The sequence below is a fragment of the Dendrobium catenatum genome, unplaced genomic scaffold, assembly GCF_001605985.2.
Source record: "Dendrobium catenatum unplaced genomic scaffold, ASM160598v2 fragScaff_scaffold_1220, whole genome shotgun sequence".
In the NCBI taxonomy this organism is placed as follows: domain Eukaryota; kingdom Viridiplantae; phylum Streptophyta; class Magnoliopsida; order Asparagales; family Orchidaceae; genus Dendrobium; species Dendrobium catenatum.
This window is the reverse complement of record NW_021319682.1, coordinates 3,884,025-3,903,281: the sequence shown is the minus strand read 5'-3', so window position 1 is coordinate 3,903,281 and position 19,257 is coordinate 3,884,025. Positions and strand designations below refer to the sequence as shown.

The 19,257-nt window shown below is 34.2% G+C and overlaps 1 protein-coding gene across 1 annotated transcript; it reads left to right on the top strand.

Annotated features, from left to right (window-relative positions):
• The first annotated feature begins 1,362 nt into the window (after positions 1-1,362).
• On the top strand, positions 1,363-13,578 carry LOC110110046 (2-oxoglutarate and iron-dependent oxygenase JMJD4-like). Its single transcript, XM_028699119.1, has 8 exons — positions 1,363-1,606; positions 4,786-4,956; positions 5,751-5,913; positions 6,072-6,189; positions 7,785-7,854; positions 8,516-8,664; positions 12,283-12,323; positions 12,442-13,578. The coding sequence occupies exons 1-8, from the start codon at positions 1,373-1,375 to the stop codon at positions 12,918-12,920; spliced, it is 1,425 nt and encodes a 474-aa protein (XP_028554952.1). The 5' UTR covers positions 1,363-1,372; the 3' UTR covers positions 12,921-13,578.
• Positions 13,579-19,257: the final 5,679 nt, after the last annotated feature.

The following is a 19,257-nucleotide window of genomic DNA, read 5'->3' as shown; positions in this document are numbered from 1 at the left end:
TTCCTATCGGGGTCGTGGAAGACAGGGTCGTGGTCGCAACAGTTACAAGAACAGCAATGCTCCTCACCCAAATACCGCAGTTATATGTCAAATTTGTACCAAGAAGGGTCACTCTGCTTCCTCATGCTGGCACCACACAAATCTTCAGTACACTTCGACGGCGACTCCCGCTACCAACACGGCACTGGCTGCGAACTCTAATCAGCCCTCTCAAGAATGGTATCTGGACACAGGGGCTTCATCCCACATCACAAACTCCCTTGACATAATGTCTACTTCCAACTCTTACCAAGGATCGGATACCATAACAGTGGGTGACGGCAGAAATGTAGCGATTTCGCACACCGGCGACGGTATTCTTCCGACGCCGGATCGCTGGCTGCACTCACCGCGGACATCATATGGCTTCGTTAAGCTCTTTCCGATTTTGGTATCAAACCCGATCAATCGGCTGAACTTCATTGCGATAATATGTCGGCTATCGCTATCGCAAACAATCCGGTCTTTCATGCTCGTACCAAACACATTGAAATCGATCAATGATTTGTCCGAGATCATATTCAGAAAAATAACATCAAGATTCTACCGGTCAGCACGATTGATCAGATTGCAGATGTTCTCACTAAACCTCTCTCAACAAAGCGATTCCGCCAACTAAGAGACAAACTGACGGTTCTTCCAGATCCCTCTATTTGTAGGGGTGTATTAGAATAAATAGGTTTTGTATTTACACGTCAGCTTGTATTAGAAGTCTCTAGACCGGTTACATCAGTCTTAGCTTTAGTCTATATATATCTACCGCATGTACCGTGTAAATCTATCTGAATTAATACATTTTCTGTTTCTAGCTCTTGTCTTTTCCTCTGCTTTCTTCTATGCTGTGCGGTACCAGTTTCTACACTTTCCTTGATTTTTCACACAATTTAATTTTTAATTAAAATAAAATTTAATAAAATTAGAAATAATATTTCACTTATCAAATTAATTTATACCTAAAATATATTTTTAAATATGATTTTAATTTATTGAATAATGCTGTTTCCTTCGAATTTTAATATTAAAATTTAGTCCGAATATCACGCAATAGGATGAAATATATTGTTCTACTTTATAATTAATGTTATTCATGAAAATAATTTTATATTTAAACTTATGTAAGATATTTAATATTTTATTTTAAGATAAAAAATGGGACAAAATAGGAATATTCTAATTTATTTACAAATTAAAAATAGATATTTATATCAACATTAATCAAATTCGAAAAAAAAACCTTCTTATAAATATTGGAAGTGAAAGCATTAATCTAAAATCAATATCTAAATTTTAATGGTGGTATCTTAAACTAAATCAACTATTTATATGCAGTATCATGTTGCATATTGAAGACACGATTTCAGCGATGGAGATTGGAGCGAAGGTGGAAAGAGTGGACGGGCGGAAGCTTAGTTACAAGGATTTCGTTGATCGATATCTGAAGAATAATCTCCCCGTGGTGCTTACGGACCTTATGGATGGATGGCAGGCCTGCACTGATTGGGTCACTGCCGATGGCCGACCTAATATCCGCTTCTTCGCTGACCATTTCGGCAAATCCATGGTTCAGGTGATTCCCCTTCTCAGTTACTCTCTGGAAAGTGGCTGATTTTATAGTTATCTTCCCACGGAGTTATGAGTCTCAGGTTGTCTTTGTTTTTATTAATTAGGGTTTTCACTTTGTTAGATTTAGGGATGGCCGAAACGTTAAGGAGGCAACAGGAGCTTTCCATTCATTGGAATAATGGGTTTTACAAGCCTTCTTGATCTACTTATAGAATGAGCCATAAACACGAAGGTTGATTTCCCTATAGAGCAATTCACATTTAGGGCTGAAAAATGACAAGTGTTAAAACAAAAAATAAAATGACATAATCAATCGCATACAATCATATAAATAAAAGCAAACTAATACTAGACTAAAAAGAAAAGTCAATTACTCAATTTGGTTTTGTTCTGAGATGATGAAGTCTTGAAGCTATACGGTTGTTGTGTTTACCATCATTATCTACCCATGCCATTAAAGACAATGAATGGTGATATTGTTTATTTTTTTCCTTGAGTGTTTAGACAATTTTCTTATTTTTAGAGCTTATTTTTTATGTCAAAAATGCTAGAGTCATAAATGCGTTAGCACAATTATATCACTAATTAGTGCCATAAATGGGGTTTAGCTTATCAATAATCAGATTTAACTCTCTATGTTATTCTAATCATTGTTTTGAAAATTGGACCGGATCGGCCTGTTCGACTCGTTCGGGGAACCAGTCTGTTAGTTGATCTAAATTTCTTTCTAAAACCGGTTTCGCATTAAACTGAAAAAAACTGGTTTGAACCAACAGTTCAACCACCAAGCTGTTGAACTTTTTCCAGTTTTAAAAAACCAGCTAGTTCAATTATCATCTTTATATAATTAAACAAATTAGTTTAATAAATTGAATTTAAAATGATAAATTTAATAATTTAATTATAATATATTTTAATTTTAAATCTATAAGTGTAAATTATACCCAACTATATAACATAAATTACTAATTATTTATATTAAATTTATAAATTTATATCTGGATGAAATTTATAAATGAGAATTAAAATTAATGATTGAGGATATTTAAATTTAAAATTACATAATATATTATTTGAGTATGAATTTTATTTATTATTTAGTGACAAATTTATATTATTTCATAATCATTACATAATTATCTTCTTGTTTAGATATTATTTAAATAATTTAATATTTATTACATCATTTGTTTTGACCTCGATTTATCCCCGATCGAACCATTAAATCTTAAGCATCTCTCTTTTCCGGGTCTATCTCCGGTTCAACTTTCATAGCATTGAGTACAGAACCTTCCCTTGAATAGCCACATTCATAAAACACATTCTATTGACATGCAAACTATCTGCTGTCGGCTTCATAACAAATAAGGCAAGTGTAAAACATACAGTTTCAACAGATAAATTGGAATATATTTAGGGAAAAGAAATTAATGTAATAGAAACACTAGTGTCAGGTTAGAAATTGTCAGATTAGTAAACAATTGCTAATGAGCCACTGAAAATAGAAGTCTAATGTCATACTATTAAACAACTGCAAACCAAAGTACCTGCAGTCCAATTTATCATAAACAAAACAAACATGTTACTTCCAAAGGGAAGTAGTAAGTCTTACAAATTTTCGGGTGACTTCTAAGTTAAGATTATGACCCATACGCTCGGAAAATTTTTAAGTGAATTATCCTAAACCCAAAACATACAGTCAACTTCTAATGAAAGTTGTAAGACCAATCCAAACCAAACCTGCGGGCCATTTAGGTTATAGGGCTAGATTGTAAGACCCACCTTCATGCTACTTCTAAATACAAAAGCCAGATATCTTCTAAGAGAAGTTGTAAGACCTGTTGTTAGAAAAATTTTACAAGAAGTGAATCAGACCAACCTATAGGCAACTTTCAATGAAAGCGATAAGTTCTAACCCAAATTCAAATCTTCAGGCTACTTTCATTGAAATCCATAAGCCCCGGACTGAAACTAAACATACGAGCAACTTTCAATGAAAAATGTAAGTCCCAACCTAAATCCAAATATCTGGGCTACTTTTAATGAAAGCTGCAAGCCCCGGACTAAAATTAAACCTACGGACAACTTTCAATGAAAGATATAAGTCTCAACCCAAATCTAAATCTCCAGGTTACTTTCAATGAAAGCCATAAGCTCTGGACTATAACTAAACTTACAGGCTACTTTCAACGAAAGCTTTAAGACCCACTTCTAAAATAATTGAGTTACTTTCAACATAAGTCATAAGCCCTGAACCAATTCAAAAAACTGGGTAACTTCTAAACAAAGTTATAAATCCCGAACTAAATTAACTACTGGGTATTCTAATAGATGTAAGCACCAACATCCTTAAAGCTATAACCTACATCTAATCATTTCAATTTACTTGGGATCCTTGAGAGGATGTAACCCATGACTGTTAATCAGATTCCCTGGACACTACGATCAACGATCGCTAGTGTTGGTAGACTGAAACCTACGGTATACCCGGGACAACGAAATCATGAGATCTTGATCGAGTTTACCCACATTCCTCCACAACTGAGACTAAAATACCTAAAATTATTCATCCGTAATTGAGAGTTATCTTTTACGTAGTAAAAGGGGTAATTAACTATGAGGACTTGTGCTCAGAGGAAGTAAGGACCCATATCTAACTAAACCCTGACACTACCCTCAGGAGAAATCTGGTTAACTATAATTTGCATTAAGGATAATGAAATTCTATGTCTGCAAAGCAGGATTTATGCAGATATGTCACCATTTTCTTGAGCCAACACTTATCAAATTTTTTATTTATTTCTAGCTATTTAAACCTGGTTTGTGTTTGTACGTGATGGGGTAGTATGGGGGTACTTTGATGTCTTGGTTGAATGTCTGAGCTGTAGCACACCTTTCTACCATATTAAAAGCTCCCCAGACTCCCTATTTCCAGTAGACATTTGCTTGCTTCCAGCTGGATTTTCGTAATTTATGGAATTTTTTATGTTTCTCTTTGGAATTGTAATTATGTTGTTTGTTTTATAGAATTTTGTTACGTCTTTATTTTGTCAAACTGATGCTCTTGCCTTGCATACCTATATGGTTATATTCAAGTCCGTTTTGGTTGATTTTTTGGCTAATGACAATGTTTCCTTTTGCAATGAGCATCTTTTGCATGAATTTTATTCTACGTTGTTTCAGGTTGCAGATTGCTGTAAAAGAGTTTTCACAGATCAGAAAAGGGTTGAGATGTCTGTCTCTGAGTACACCGACTATTGGCTCAGTATTTCTTCTACCAAGTGTAATAAAGTTGCAAACAGCAATGATGGCACTGAATCTTTGTTGTACCTGAAGGACTGGCATTTTGTCAAAGTAGGTTGCAAGTAGCCTTTTATTTCACTTGCTCATAATGTTCAATTGTGTACCAATTCAGTTGTAATTACGGAAAAGATAAATATATGCAAGCTAATCTTTAAAGTAGGTGCAGCAGAAGGTCTATAAGTTGTTGAATAAAGACGCTATCTTAATAAACATTTGACGTATCTGTGGAACTCTTTTTCTCTTGACATGGAAAATATCCTTGAAGATTTTATCCTACATGGAAGAATATCCATGCATGTGTAATGTGCATGTCTTTATTTGATTTTTCAAGAATTTTTTTTTTATCTAACTTTATTGGTTCAGTATGGGGGATCCAGGGAAGGTTCTGTACTCAATCTCTCTCTTTTTATTTTGGGATGCAGAGGAGGAAGAGTTGCAGCTGAATTTCTAAATATTCTGAAATATCCTGTTCTCTTTCAATTTTTATCCTAGAAGGACTTTTAAATGTTTTACCGTTATGATTGTTTCTCAGAGTTATACTGCTGCGCTTTCCTTTTATAAAAGTTGTTAATAAAGACCTTGAATAGTTGTTAAATACCTAAAAAGTTTTTTTTAAGCTTATTTGATCCTATCCCTGCATCAAATTTGTTCTAAATATTCTGAAAATATCCTGTTCTCTTTCAATTGGTTTTATCTTTGGTTACCATATTCTTAAAATTTTTTCTGATTCTTTAGCTACTTAAAGGAATTGTGTTAATAAAAACCACTTTTGGGGAAGATGTCAGATGAATATTGTATTTTTGCCCAATCCTTTTTGCTGCCTCTTTTCACTATCTTAATTTCAGGAGTATCCTGATTATATCGCCTACACGACTCCATCTTTTTTTGTTGATGATTGGCTCAATCTTTACCTTGATAGTCACCGCTTGCATCGTGATTCAGACATTACTCAGGATAAAAATGAAACAAATTGTGCTGATTACCGCTTTGTTTACATAGGAGTTAAAGGTATATTTATTCCACAACCATTTTTCTGCCATTTATTATACTCAACTATTTATTGTGATGATTTTTTTGATACTTTCTACTTGTTTTCTATAACTCTAATTCCATTATGTGGTACCATCTGTTGATTTATTATCATTAACAGTTTTCTGGCTTCTTAGGTACTTGGACCCCACTTCATGCTGATGTTTTCAGGTCGTATAGCTGGTCTGCTAATGTATGTGGGAAAAAACTGTGGCTTTTGTTACCACCTTCACAGTGTCACCTTATCTTTGATAGGTAACTTGGCATGAAAATTAACTGCTTGAAGACTTAATTCTAGAGCTGTTGCTGTCTCTGCATTGCATATTAATTTTCATCATCATGACTTTATGATTTAAATGGGCTTTCTTGCTCATCCGTTTTTTGGTTAGCTGGAGGAAACATGTCCACACTCGGAAAACTTTTGATATCCTTGACATTTATGGATCTTTTAAGAACATAAACACTAGTGTGAGGGTACCTTTTTGCCGCTATTATGGGAATGAATTTACTATTTAGTGTTCTATGAACTTATATGATGCAAGATGAGCAAGCTATTGCTATTGCTGCCAGAAGGCGCCATTTTATGATAATTGTGAGCATTTTAGGATGGTTATTTCTATTAAGTAATCTTTTGGAAGTTCCGATCAATGGATCATGACGTTTATGATAGAAAATCAAGTATTTACACACAATCATATTGTCAATGGTGACTAGTGCGCTATAACACAAAAGTTCCCTGAAGAAATCGCATATTGCGCATGGCGATGCACGCTCTGGCTTAAACATAGCTCAAAATATTGAATAAATATAGATATATTTCACTAAATATACATGAGCATTTATAAAAGACAACTAGATTGAAAAATAAATTAACATAGTAATGAAAATAACTAAATTTATAAATTGAAGTACCATTCTTATAATGTTAAATGTTAATGCTTATGCTCAAGTGCTTAATCACTCAATATTCCAAACATTATAACATTTTTGTACATAATGAATGAAACTAATGAATTAAACAAGAAAAAACTATGTTAACAAAATCTTTAAAAAGTATAAAAATGATTTTTTTTGTTTAATCAAAAGAGATAAATGAATATAATTTATTAGGCTTCTACATGTAACCAACCACAACCACTTTTCTGTCTATTTGCTATCATGCCAACCATAATGTTTATGAGAAATGATAAATACAAGAGTTGAGTGTCTGTCAAACCTGAGAGCAAATGAAGAGGAAGGAACATTGCATATTTGTTCAGACGCCCATGTGTAGAAGAGCATCATTGAGTGTTACTTGGGTTCGAAGCCTGTTCCTAGAGTCAAAGTCGTCGCCTGGAGTTCCAAGTCATCACTTGGAGTCGAAGACTTTCCTGGCATCGAAGTCATTGCAGTTACTTGGAGTCATTATTGTAGCTTGGAGTTGAAGCCATCTTCATTGCCATCGTTTAGAGTAGAAGCAATCACACTTTCACTTAAAGTCCTGCTTTTGATTAGAATTGGGTGGATGCCTTGCGTTATTTACTCTTGGAAAGTCTTATAAAAAATAAAATTAATAAAAACTAAAATTAAATAATATTAATATTAATTTTAAGTAATAAATTAGAGAAATAATAATAGCGCGTGCCATTCGGGCAATAAGCTTTGCATTACTTCTCATCAATTGCATATAGAGCACGTTATTTTACATCACGTGTGTTACAACACAAATTGTACGGGGGTACGTCTCGCCAAAGCTATGGGTAGTATCGCACAACATTGACATGTATGCACACAATAATCAAATTTATTTGTACTATGAATGTGTGCTCTCTTACTTAATGACAACATGAATTTTATATTTATCATTGCAGGTACGAAAAAAGTTCAGTCTATGATGTTTATGCTGATATCTCTGAAAAGAAGTTTCCTGGCTTTAAAAAGGTAACTAATTGGATATGTATAAGAGAAAAGGACCATAGTGGTCTCTTAATTATTTGATCCAGAGCCTCGAGTCCTTCGAGTCGTAAATGATCGTTTTCTTTTTTGTTGAGTTCATATTGTATAGCAATATGAAGTGACGGTAATTCCACTTCGAGAGGTAATATTGGTTATGTTCCGAAATCCAAAGAATATGCAGTAACCTGTGTAGTAGTCTTATAGGTAGTGCGATATGCCCACAAGGCTTTTGTCAGTTTATCAAGTCATTCTATGTTATTTTTAGAAAAAAAATTTCTTAAGTAATTTTACCAAAGTTTTTTTAAAATCTTCGGCCAAACCATTAGTTCTTGGATTGTATATTGAAGAATAGTGCCAATCAATTTTATATTGTTTGAAAAAAATAGTTAAATGATTATTTTGGTCCCTTTTTAAATAGGTCCCTCCTTAAATAGAAACCAAAATAGTCCCACCGTGGGACTATTTTGATTTTTTTTTTAAAAGACTTGAGGGGCCAAAATGATCATTTAATATATTAGGGAACCATTTTGATATTTTATAAAGAGTCAAGGTACCATTTTGATCTTTTTCTCATATCTATAAACTGCCAGATTTACTTTTTTTTTGACATCTTTTTCTAAATATGACTCGTTTTTATTTTAACCAGGCTGTTTGGTGGGAATGCACTCAAGAACACAATGAGATTATCTTTGTTCCAAGTGGATGGTACCATCAGGTCCATAATTTGGTGAGAACTACAACCTTGCTTAAACATAATTACTGTGAAATTTCTCTCTGCAAGTTGCCTTTTCCCACTTTAAATTAAAAATCATAATTATTTATTCATTTGCAAGAAGTGCTTTAGCGTATTCCATTTTATATACCATTTGACTGCATGTATGGTTGATACAAATGCAAACAACCCAGAATGAACGTAAATTGTACATTAAATTGAATGCAAAAATGATATCGTCATTCATATTAGGACTCTCTTGTACCATTGAAGCAAAAACAAAATGAAATATACATGCATGATGAGAGGTGAGAGAGATGGAATTCATAAGGAGCATGCATGTGTATATTATATTGTTACTCTCTTGTATCATTGAAGCCGCTACAAAATGAAATCCCCATGTATATATGGGATAGGTGCCCAGAGGCACATGTTGACATTATAATGTTTGGGACAGCTAAAACTATCAATAAAATTAGAAGTAAAACTGTTATGGCAAAAAACAAAGTTTTTGAAAGCTGGTGTGGGTATTATAAAATTTTTCTCCTAAATAAGTTGGATTGAAGCTTTTTTATTGCTACAACACTAGCTGATTTGGTTGTGAAAAATGATTCATAAAAAATATTAATAGTATTAAGAAAGTTATAATCAAATAGAAGCATATGATAGTGGTTTGTGTGATAAAGCAATGAAAAAGCTATACTAGTGCACCTAAATATTCAACATACCTCTCCTTGAAGGTTGCATTCATATAATTTAGTATGGATTGAGGTAAATGGATGTCTTGGACTAATTTAAGAGGCTGTAGATAGGGGTGTCAGTGAGTCGAGCCGGCTCAAATTTGTCTCGATAACGAGCTCGCAATTCGAGCTTATTGAGTTTCGTGCTCGAGCTCTGAGCTCAAACTCGAGCTCATATATTAAATGAGTTCTAGTTCGAGCTTGATAAGACTCGGCTCGTTTAAAAAAAAAAAAACAAAAACTTGTATTATTTTTAAAAACAATTGGTTCTTTCTAGCCAAAAAATACATAATATTAATTGCATTTAATGTCATTAATGAAAACTGAAGCCTCCATAGTTTTTTTTGGGAAAGCTAAAAAAAAAAATCATTTGAGTATTTTCTTAAAAAATAAAACTGCTCCTTTCTCCCAATAGAAGAAATCCTATTATTTATCTTCAACCCTCATTCTTCTCCAAAGGGTGAGGTCGTCAATGGATCCCAAGTTTGGCTCCCACTCTACTTCTCCATAACTCCGTAACTCCGGCGACCAGATGTTCTAACTTTTCCGATGAGGCAAGTTTGTGAGTCGAGCTTGAGCTCAAGGCGACTCAGGCTAGCTGAGTTCTAGCTCACCATATGAGCTCATTTCGAGCTCGAGTTCGAGTTTGAGCTTATCTCTAAGTTGACGAGATGAGCTCCAACTTGCCCATTCCCAAACTTAGCTTGATTTGATTCGTTTACACCCCTAGTTGTAGATGTTTGTGGACTGCTGTATGTTGCACTTCAATTTGGAGCTTGTGGTCTATTGAGTATGATATGACCTGCGAGCACTGCAGGTAACTTCAATATGAAGATGGTGTTGTAAAGGGTAAGGTTATTGAAAGAAATATGAGGTGTTGTGGCTTACATGGTTTTGTACCATTCTTATATTGATGTAGTCAAGAATTTACAATTTATGTATTTTTAGTTTTTTCGTGTTAGTGGACGTTATGTATTTTTTTTTTTTATTATCATATGCTGGAAAACAACCAATGATCATGATGGGTTTGGTGCTCTCGTGTTGGTTTTTGAATTTTTATTTGAGTTTGATCTTGCTTGCTTGCTTCTTATTGGCTGGTTGGGTATTTAGTTGTGGGCTGTTTTTTTCTTATTGGGCTTTTGCCCATTTTTCCCCTTGCTTTATGGCTGCTTGAGATTCTTCCCTCTCCCTTTTGGCTGTTCAGATTTTCTCTTGCTTATTGGCTGCTTGGGATTCTTCCCCTCTCCCTTTGGTTGTTCGATTTCCCCCTTTTGTTATTTCCTATGCTTGATGCTTTGGCTTCTCCTTTGAGAGCTGATTTGGATTGCTTTTATTGGCTCATTTAATTGAACAATTGTACGCTCTTTCCCCTCCTCCTCCTATATAAAGTGGTTGATTCTCTATTGTAAAAAAGAGTTTTTGATGAAAAAATTCAACCTGAGGGGTTTTCGTGGCTTGCGAGCTAGTCTTCTCCCTATTCCCTATTATTTCCTCTCGATCTTCTTTTTATTTCTTCCCTCCACTATTTTCCTTCCACATGTATCTTTCTTCTCTGAACTTTGTGAGTTGTGAGGTGGTGTTATTACCATGTTCTGGTTGTATTAGCCTGAGGAGTGCATACTTATGCTGGATCAAGTTTCAGTGGTGGATTACTGGTTAGATCTTTCATTTGAGTACTTTTCCCTTAGTTTTGTGTATTGCATGTGAGGTGATCATTCGTTGTTGTTCTAAGGGTTATTATTGTTTAAATATTTTGTATCTTTCTTTCCTGCATGATTTCCTAACTAGTTTCTAACGTTTGTTTCTACCAAGTCAATTTATGTTTGTGTTTGTGTTATTGAAAGGAAGTTATTTTTTAGTTGCATGCCCAAGTGTTCTCCTAAAAGGTTTAGGAATTTAGGTTGCATCATATATGTATTAGTGAAATCTATGATCTAAGAACTTCTTGATAAGGTGCTCCTGAAATTTGTAAAGTTTCATGAGGAACAATCTTGACCAGCCTCTAGGCCAACCTTTATTTCAATAATTAGCGTTCTAATTTAATTATGCCAATAAAAACTATGCAAGCCTTATTAACTCTACTTTTGAGACATGAAAGTTATAATTGGCTCAATTAGTCCCGTTGATTAATTAGCCAGCACGAATTATGACCAATTTTCATAATTCGGTTTAATTAGCCTATGAATTTACTTAATCTCAATTTTGGGGTTAAATATTTCCACCTTACATTGACACTACTGATTATAATTGGTTCAATTAGGCCCATTGATTGATTAGCCAGCACTAAAATGACCAATTTTGATAATTCAGCTTAATTAGCTAGCGAATTTACATAACCTCAATTTTGAACATTTCCTTACATTGGCAGTACTTATTATGGTACCTATTGCAATCATCTAATAACATGTTTTCTATGGCCACATCATGTGGTTTTTAGAGGTAACTGTGTAATATTCAATTTTTGCTCATGTTGTCTGTTGTTCAAATATGATACTCATAAAAGGTGCAGTTAATTTGAAAGAATGCCATTTTACGGTAGGGGTCCCACGGGGCGGTAATTTATTGCTTATTCGAAGAGTCCGAGGACTTATAAGATGGATTAGTGTCACAAAGTCTTTCAGGAGTGAGGATCCCTACCGTTTCTCCGCAGAAAATCAATAGTGTGGTATAGACACACGGTTAGGAATGAGCGCCAGAGTGCAGATGGATCAGCTGTTCGATAGATATTGTAGCCTGGACGACAGGTACTCTTTTTCCGTAGGGGGTAGGCAAGGGGCTCCCCGTAATCAATGTGAAATGCTCACTTTTCTGCTCCTTACAGTCGCACCTTAGGTTTCACCCAGGATGTAAGACCTCAACAACCCCTCTTGGTAACAGTCTATTACTCCATTTTCAGGAAGTAATAACCAAAACTTCAGAGGGTAAGGTCATATGCCACTAGGTGCATGATTAAGTAACCAGCTTCGAAAGCATCTGTCAGAGAAATCTTGCTGCCAACACAGGTATAACCATGCTAATGATGGTGCCAGCAATGTAACTCTAGAAACAAAAATTTATAATTTGTCATTTTAGTCTTCCATACCTGCTAATACTTCCCGTTCGCCTCTTTCTTCCTTACAGGCATGAATTTCTATGATTTTTTTGTCTTCATCTCACGGTTTGCCTTGGCCAATCTTGTATTACTTAGAGATCTTAAAAATGAGGAAGGGGTTGTTTCTCATTTAAGATCTACAGCTTATAATGCTTTAAACAATATAAGAGCCATACATTTAGTCGCCTCAAGCATGGGTTCTGTTGAAGCTTTTGCTGAAGAGAACTTAAATAGCTGTTCAGAAGAAAACCGCATTGCCTATTCTGAAGTAAAGAGAATTATGGAGGATCTAGATTTTCATGACCTATGTGCTACTTTGAGAGTAACCCTTAGAGCTGTGTGTGAGGGCCTTCATGATTACAATGTGGAGATCAGACCTGAAAAAATAGATCTTGCTATCAGTTCAGACTTCAAAATTGGCAATCCTTTAGAATTGGTTAAATTGATTGAAAATGCCTTCCCAGATCAGTTCAATATTTTGAATGCTTGCAACATTGGTTTCTCATAGAAAATGTGTGACAGCAAATCTCAGGTTATGATGCAACCCTGTTTTGAGGTATAGCTTGCTAAAAGGTGTGGGATTGATAAAAAAATGAAGGTTTGATCATTATGAGGAAAAGCTGAATAAGGGTTGATTCAGCTTTCCATGTTTGCATCATCGGTTTATTATATCTAGCTTTGCTTTGTGTTATATGGAAATTGCCTGTTTCACATTCAGCTTCCTATGGAAGCAACTGTAGATTTGTCGGGAGTTTCAGATGGATTCTTTCAACCTATCTAAATTTGTTCATGTTGGAAATCATTTTTCAATTTGAAAATGGGATCTGATTGAAGAGTTTACGTTAATTACTCGTCCATTGGACTTATTTGATGTTCCTAATGATGATTTTTCATTGCTTCGAAAAGAAAGTGCTTCAGTCCTGCAGAGGGATGATTAATATAATTACTGGATGGTTTCTGGAAATTTATGTCTACTGATTAAGGTAAAGCATTCTGGTAAATGGTCTTTATTTGAAAAATATAAAAGAAACTTTGTTAATTAATTTTCTTGTTGATGGTTGACAAGGCATTTTATTCATTCAAATGTATTGCAAGATATTGGGAATTGTTTTCTTTAACAGCAGCATAGGTTTCTTATTGTTTTCTAATGAGCATTAGTTTCTTTATGAGGATTCAATTTCCTTACACAACTGCGATAATTTGCTTTCACTGCTGGATGGAAATCGAACGTTAATTAGTTTGCATGATGTGGATCAATGACTGTAATCGTTTACATAGAATTATGTGATTTATATTTTATCAGAACCAACAAAAACAGATCACTTTTTGTATGTTTAATTTCTTCATCACACATGGAATTTATTTGTCAACTCCCAATAAATATGCATGAAAGATTAAGACTATTTTGTCTATTTGTTCTTGATAGATCAGTATTTATTGTTCTGATAAATGATTTACAGATCGAGTTGTGCTTAGCCAAGCCTTGCCAACTAATTTTTTTCTCTCCTCTAAACCAATTAGTTCTATTTATCGCTACACTAGTCACCACGTCTTGTTTAATTAGAAGTTACAATGATAGTATTATTTAAATGTCATATCACATCTTGAAAGGGTAACCTTGTACTTGAGGGGTTATGACCCAATTTAATATATTTATATGTATATGTGTGTGTGTTTAAAGTGGGGGTGCCAACAAATGGGGGTGCAAAAAAAATCATAAATATGGCACATTAAGATCGAGCAACATTTTTTATGTATAAATTTATTTGAGAATTAAAATGTGATTCATTCATGTACTACATATCTCCCAATTTTTATTTATTTATATATGTAATACTTAGATTTATTTATTTATATAATATTATACTTTTAAAACACTATCAAGGATATTTAGATTTGAATGTCATTAACATGTTATAATATTATATAAATGAATATAAATATTTATCTATTAGACACAGAAATTCATCATAAAAAATATCAAATGGAGTTGCAAACCTGCAATGAATGAACGAGTAGCCAACTCCTTTTAGTCTGATTATCGTGAACCTCAACTTCAATCATAAGATCAGCGCATGTGATGATAACATTTGCTCAATTAAAAAATAAAGTGAATAATGATAGGCCAGATTGATCGGACCCTCTTTAAGGAAAAAAATCTCAGCCGTTCATGAACAAAAATCAATACCCTCATCGCTCCAGCTTTTGAATCGATCCAGGTTACACACTTGCAGCTCGTTCGCACTGTGGGGCTTCTTTGGGCAAGCGTTTCTTGGGCTTTTTAATTACCTTTCTAGTTTCTGCGTTCTCTACTTCTCTCTTCCATGATTGGATAGTAAGTAGTCAGCTACGTCATCAATGAGTTGTCGTCGAAGGCATCGCCAACAGGCAACAGGTAGTTTTTTCATCTATTCGTCAAACCTTTTTTTTTTATTTTAAATTGAGAAACACGAATTTATTTAAAAGATAAAATATTATCCATAACTTGTTGGCTATTTGATTGAAATAATGAGATATATGAGATGGTATTACAAGCCTCTTTTCTTTGTTCATACTTGTCTGTCCTGATGGTAATTTTTCCTTCCCTTGGTTTTTTACTTGATTCCTTGAAGTATCTTTAGTACATGCTTTGTGACTCAAGCTGTAGAGTGCTTGTCTGTAGAGTTTATGATTTTAATGCTTTAGATATAGCACTTCTTTCCAAAGCTTCTTAATCTGGTCAGCAGGCTATGGCATGCCTGATTGGCTCGTTCCCTTGAAGCTACAGAAGCTATTTCTCAGTCTACTCTTATTTATTTCTTCTACTGAAGGGGATTGATTTTGTACTGTTTAGTTCCGAAGAAAAAAGAAGAGACGGGGTACATTCATGAACTTATCGTAAAGCTGTCATTGTTTTTGTATCTTTGTGCTAACTCATTTATGTGATAAACTCTAAGGGACTGTTTGGTAGCAGGATTTAGGCCGGATTTGAGCGAAATCCAGCTAGACAGCCTAAAATGCAAAACCAAATTTCACGCCAAATGAAAGCCGCCGTAGAAGGAAAATTCTACCTTTTCGTGCTAAATCCCGGATTTCTGAAATCCCTTTTTTGCCGAATTTTCGAAATCCATTGGCTCTAGAGGAAGAGTCCGCTCGCTAAATCCGCTCTATAGTCAAACACTCACACAAGATTTAATATGATTTATTATGAATGTTTCCAAACAGTTTTCAGGATTTAGGCCCCTCAGGATTTTCGAACTCCAGATTTAGAGGATTTACGAAATCCTACTTAAATCAAATCCTGGGTTCTACCAAACAGCCCTAAATGAGATTTAAATTTTTTTACTGAATATTGAAAATCAGTTCACTTTGTTTGATATTTACATTAGCTGGAATTCGAAGTGAACGTGCTATCTAAATGCATGGGCCATGCCATGGAGTATATGAAAGCTTGGTATACTCTTCTTTTCTCTCCCCCTCAACACTATAGTGTTACATTTACTGTGCTTTTTTAGGGAGAAGTTACTATCGGTTGTGTTTCAATGTTTTATCCTATTGTAGGTTTCGCTATGCTGCTTATCATTGTTTCACCTGTTGGTTTTATAGTATTATAAAACCTTGTTAAATTTGTTTTTTGTCATTTATTGTCGGCACCTTTTTTTTTTTGGTTTCCCCTTCATAAAGATTCTTCTCTATTTGTACTTTAATTTCATATATCATTTTTTATTGTGGAGATGATTGCAAACATTTTTAAGGATACTAGGCTTTTACTCTTGTGAATGTGTTAGGCCGGCTGAACCGGTACAACCTGGACCGGTTCAGGTTTACTACCGCCGACCTAGGGGGAGGGCGAAACCAAGGGAGAGGGGGGGACGGGTGGCCTCGTGGGCCCAACCAATTAATTTAATGGGTGTTTTGGAGGGAAAATTTGAATTAGAGGGTTGTTTAGGGATTTTTATGTCTCCTTTTGCTTTAATTAGGGGCTAATGATAGAATTAGGATTTCATTTTGAATTTGGTAGGAATTTGAGATCAAGGGTTTGTGTTTTTGGGCTCTAGGCTTGGCTAGAGATTTGGAGAGCTGTTTCTTCCTCTCCAATTAAAGAAACTTGTATCGTTTGCTGTTTTCTTGCATCTATTAGTGGATTTCCCCATTGTTTCTCTCAGCTTTCTCTATTTTCATAAGATAAACTGCTGTAATTTGCTGTTTGACTGCTGTAAACAGCAGTTATCTTCACTGTTTTTCATCAAATCTTGTTAGATTTGCTTGAGAACTCAAGTATTACCCTTGGGGTTTACTTGCGAACTCACGTACTTCCTATCAGAATGTTTTCTTTTATGCTTATTTTTGTTGCTCTCTTCTTAAATTCTGACAATTGCTTCGTTTATTTTTGTTTCTTTCTCATGGGGAATGACACTTTATGGTTCATTAACACTTGGCAACATTGATTCTACCATACTATTTGACTGGTTAAAGTCTTCTTTTATATTTTTGCTGTATATTTCACCTTTTACCTTATTCTGAACTGTTTGGTTTGGCTAGACGGAGGTCATCTGTGTTGTCTGAACGTCAGGCTGATAGAATCACGAGGGAATGATTTCAATATATTAAAGAAAATATGATTACAATAGACTCTCTTTTGCATCTCATACAGCAGCACTTAGATCTCCTAATAAGTGCAAATTAAATCTTTTAATTTTGGCAGCAATAAGAGCTCTTAATTTATGCAATAATCAGTTAATAAAATCTTTACTAATCTCTATCAAATTAGATAAGAAAAAATTTACTACAATAAACCATTGGGCATGTAAATTAGGATTGATTCTTCTACCCCTTGCTGCGAGCGAAAACCTATGCAAGATGTGGCTAATATTCTTGATCGATTAATAATAAGAAAGAGCGGGATTTTTCTCTGATCAGTATATTTATTCTATTAATATTTCACATATATAAGAGTCTTTTTCTCAGCAACTTTTGCAAGTCTTTTACTGCAGTGTCCGTTCTGTTCCCCTTGTGTCATTTTTATGGCCAGCTTGGTTTGAATGTAATTTTAATCTAACTCAATTATTTATCCAAATCGGCTCAAGTCAAAATTTTAGTCCATTTGATTTATTGATTTGGAGTTTTGACTACGAATTAATAATTTTTTGATTTGAAGCTTATGTATAAAATGTGTGTTTGACTTAAGCTTCGTTTGAGATGTTTTTTTTTTGCTTCTTAAAATTGTTTTCAGTATAAAAATTTTAACTTGTAATAAAAAGTTGCTTTAAGCAGAAAGAAAGTCATCCCAAATGAAATCTTAGTCGACTCAAAAGTCTAAGAAAATTGCCTGATTATGCCCATTTAGCTCAACTTAAGTAAAAAATTAATTCAATTTTGGAATGTAATATCGGTTTAGTGGACCTGTTCTTATTGTACCGTTGGTGTAGAAATTATGGCAGTCTGCCACCTTGCTGGGAGGCATAAAAGCTCACTCTTGTACTGAAGTGATTGTTCATCGGAAGTTGAATATTTATTTTACTTTTAAACTCAAAACCCTTTGGATGTGCTAAAGTAGGGGTGTCAATATTTGACACGACACGACAACCCGACCCGGATCCGACTCAAAAAATTCGGGTTGGACCCGACCCGTTTGAAAAATGGGTCGGGTTCGGGTTCATAGATTCGACCCGTTTAAAAAACGGGTCGGGTTCAGGTTGACCCGGCGGGTTGTCGGGTCAACCCGAAAACCCGTTTATTTTAAAAAATTTTGAATTTCCTGCCGCCCTTGCTCGCTGCCCTCGCCCGCGCTGCCCGCTGCCCAGCCCACGCTGCCCGCCTGCCCCACGCACCCCTCGCTGCTTATAGAAATTTATATTATTAATTTTTCATTGCTATTTATTATCTAATGAGATTTGAATTTTAATTAAAATTTCTATCTTTCATCATATTTTAAACACAATCTTAATTTAGATACAAAATGTTTTAAAAAAAATTCCTGTTGAAATTTTTAATGTTTCCCCATAGAATTTATGTCGCTAAGTTTTTTTTTTTTTTTTCTTTCTAATGATATATTCCTCCCAATTAAAGCTTCTTTTTAAGTTTTAAATATGTAGCTTTTATTTATTTGTTGGTTAGAAATTTTGGTTATCAACCAATATGTCTTAGATTTGAAGCTTGCGTGTGTGATGCGTGTGTGGAGAAATTATTTTGTGTGGTCAACGGACGCCGTCCGGAGGTGAATCAGAACACCCCATGCCACTTTTTTGATGTGTACCAGGGCTGTGTACAGTTATATACCAGATGACATGGTGCATCTTGATTCGCCTCCGAACGGTCTGATACATGCACAGAATAATTTTTCTTATGTATGAATTTGCCTTGATTGATCTAAATGTCATTAAAAGAAACTTTTGAAGTTTTTAAAATATGATGCATTTCATAGGATTTCCCAAAACCCTATATTTCCCAAAAAAATAAAAAAAAAACTTTTAAATTAGTACCATTTTATGGGATTTTTTTACAGACTAAGAAAATAAAATATGATGTATTTCACAGTTTCACCATAGTGTGTAAATGAGTATAGTCAAACCCAAGTCAACCTCCTTTTGAACTTGTGCTTGATTAATTAATGAGATTCCAACTTGAGTTTAATTTTATAAGTTTGAGTTTACTCATAAGTACTTATCATAGAAGAGAGAATCGTTTTTATTTAGGCAGTTATTATAGCAGTATAATAAAAAATTATGAAATTAAATTAGAAAGAGATCACTTGAAATAATAAAGAGAAATATAATTTTCAGGCATTTTTAATGATTTATATTAAAATAATTGAGTTTTTATATATTTTAAGTGTATTTAATATTAATATTTTTTAACGAATCATC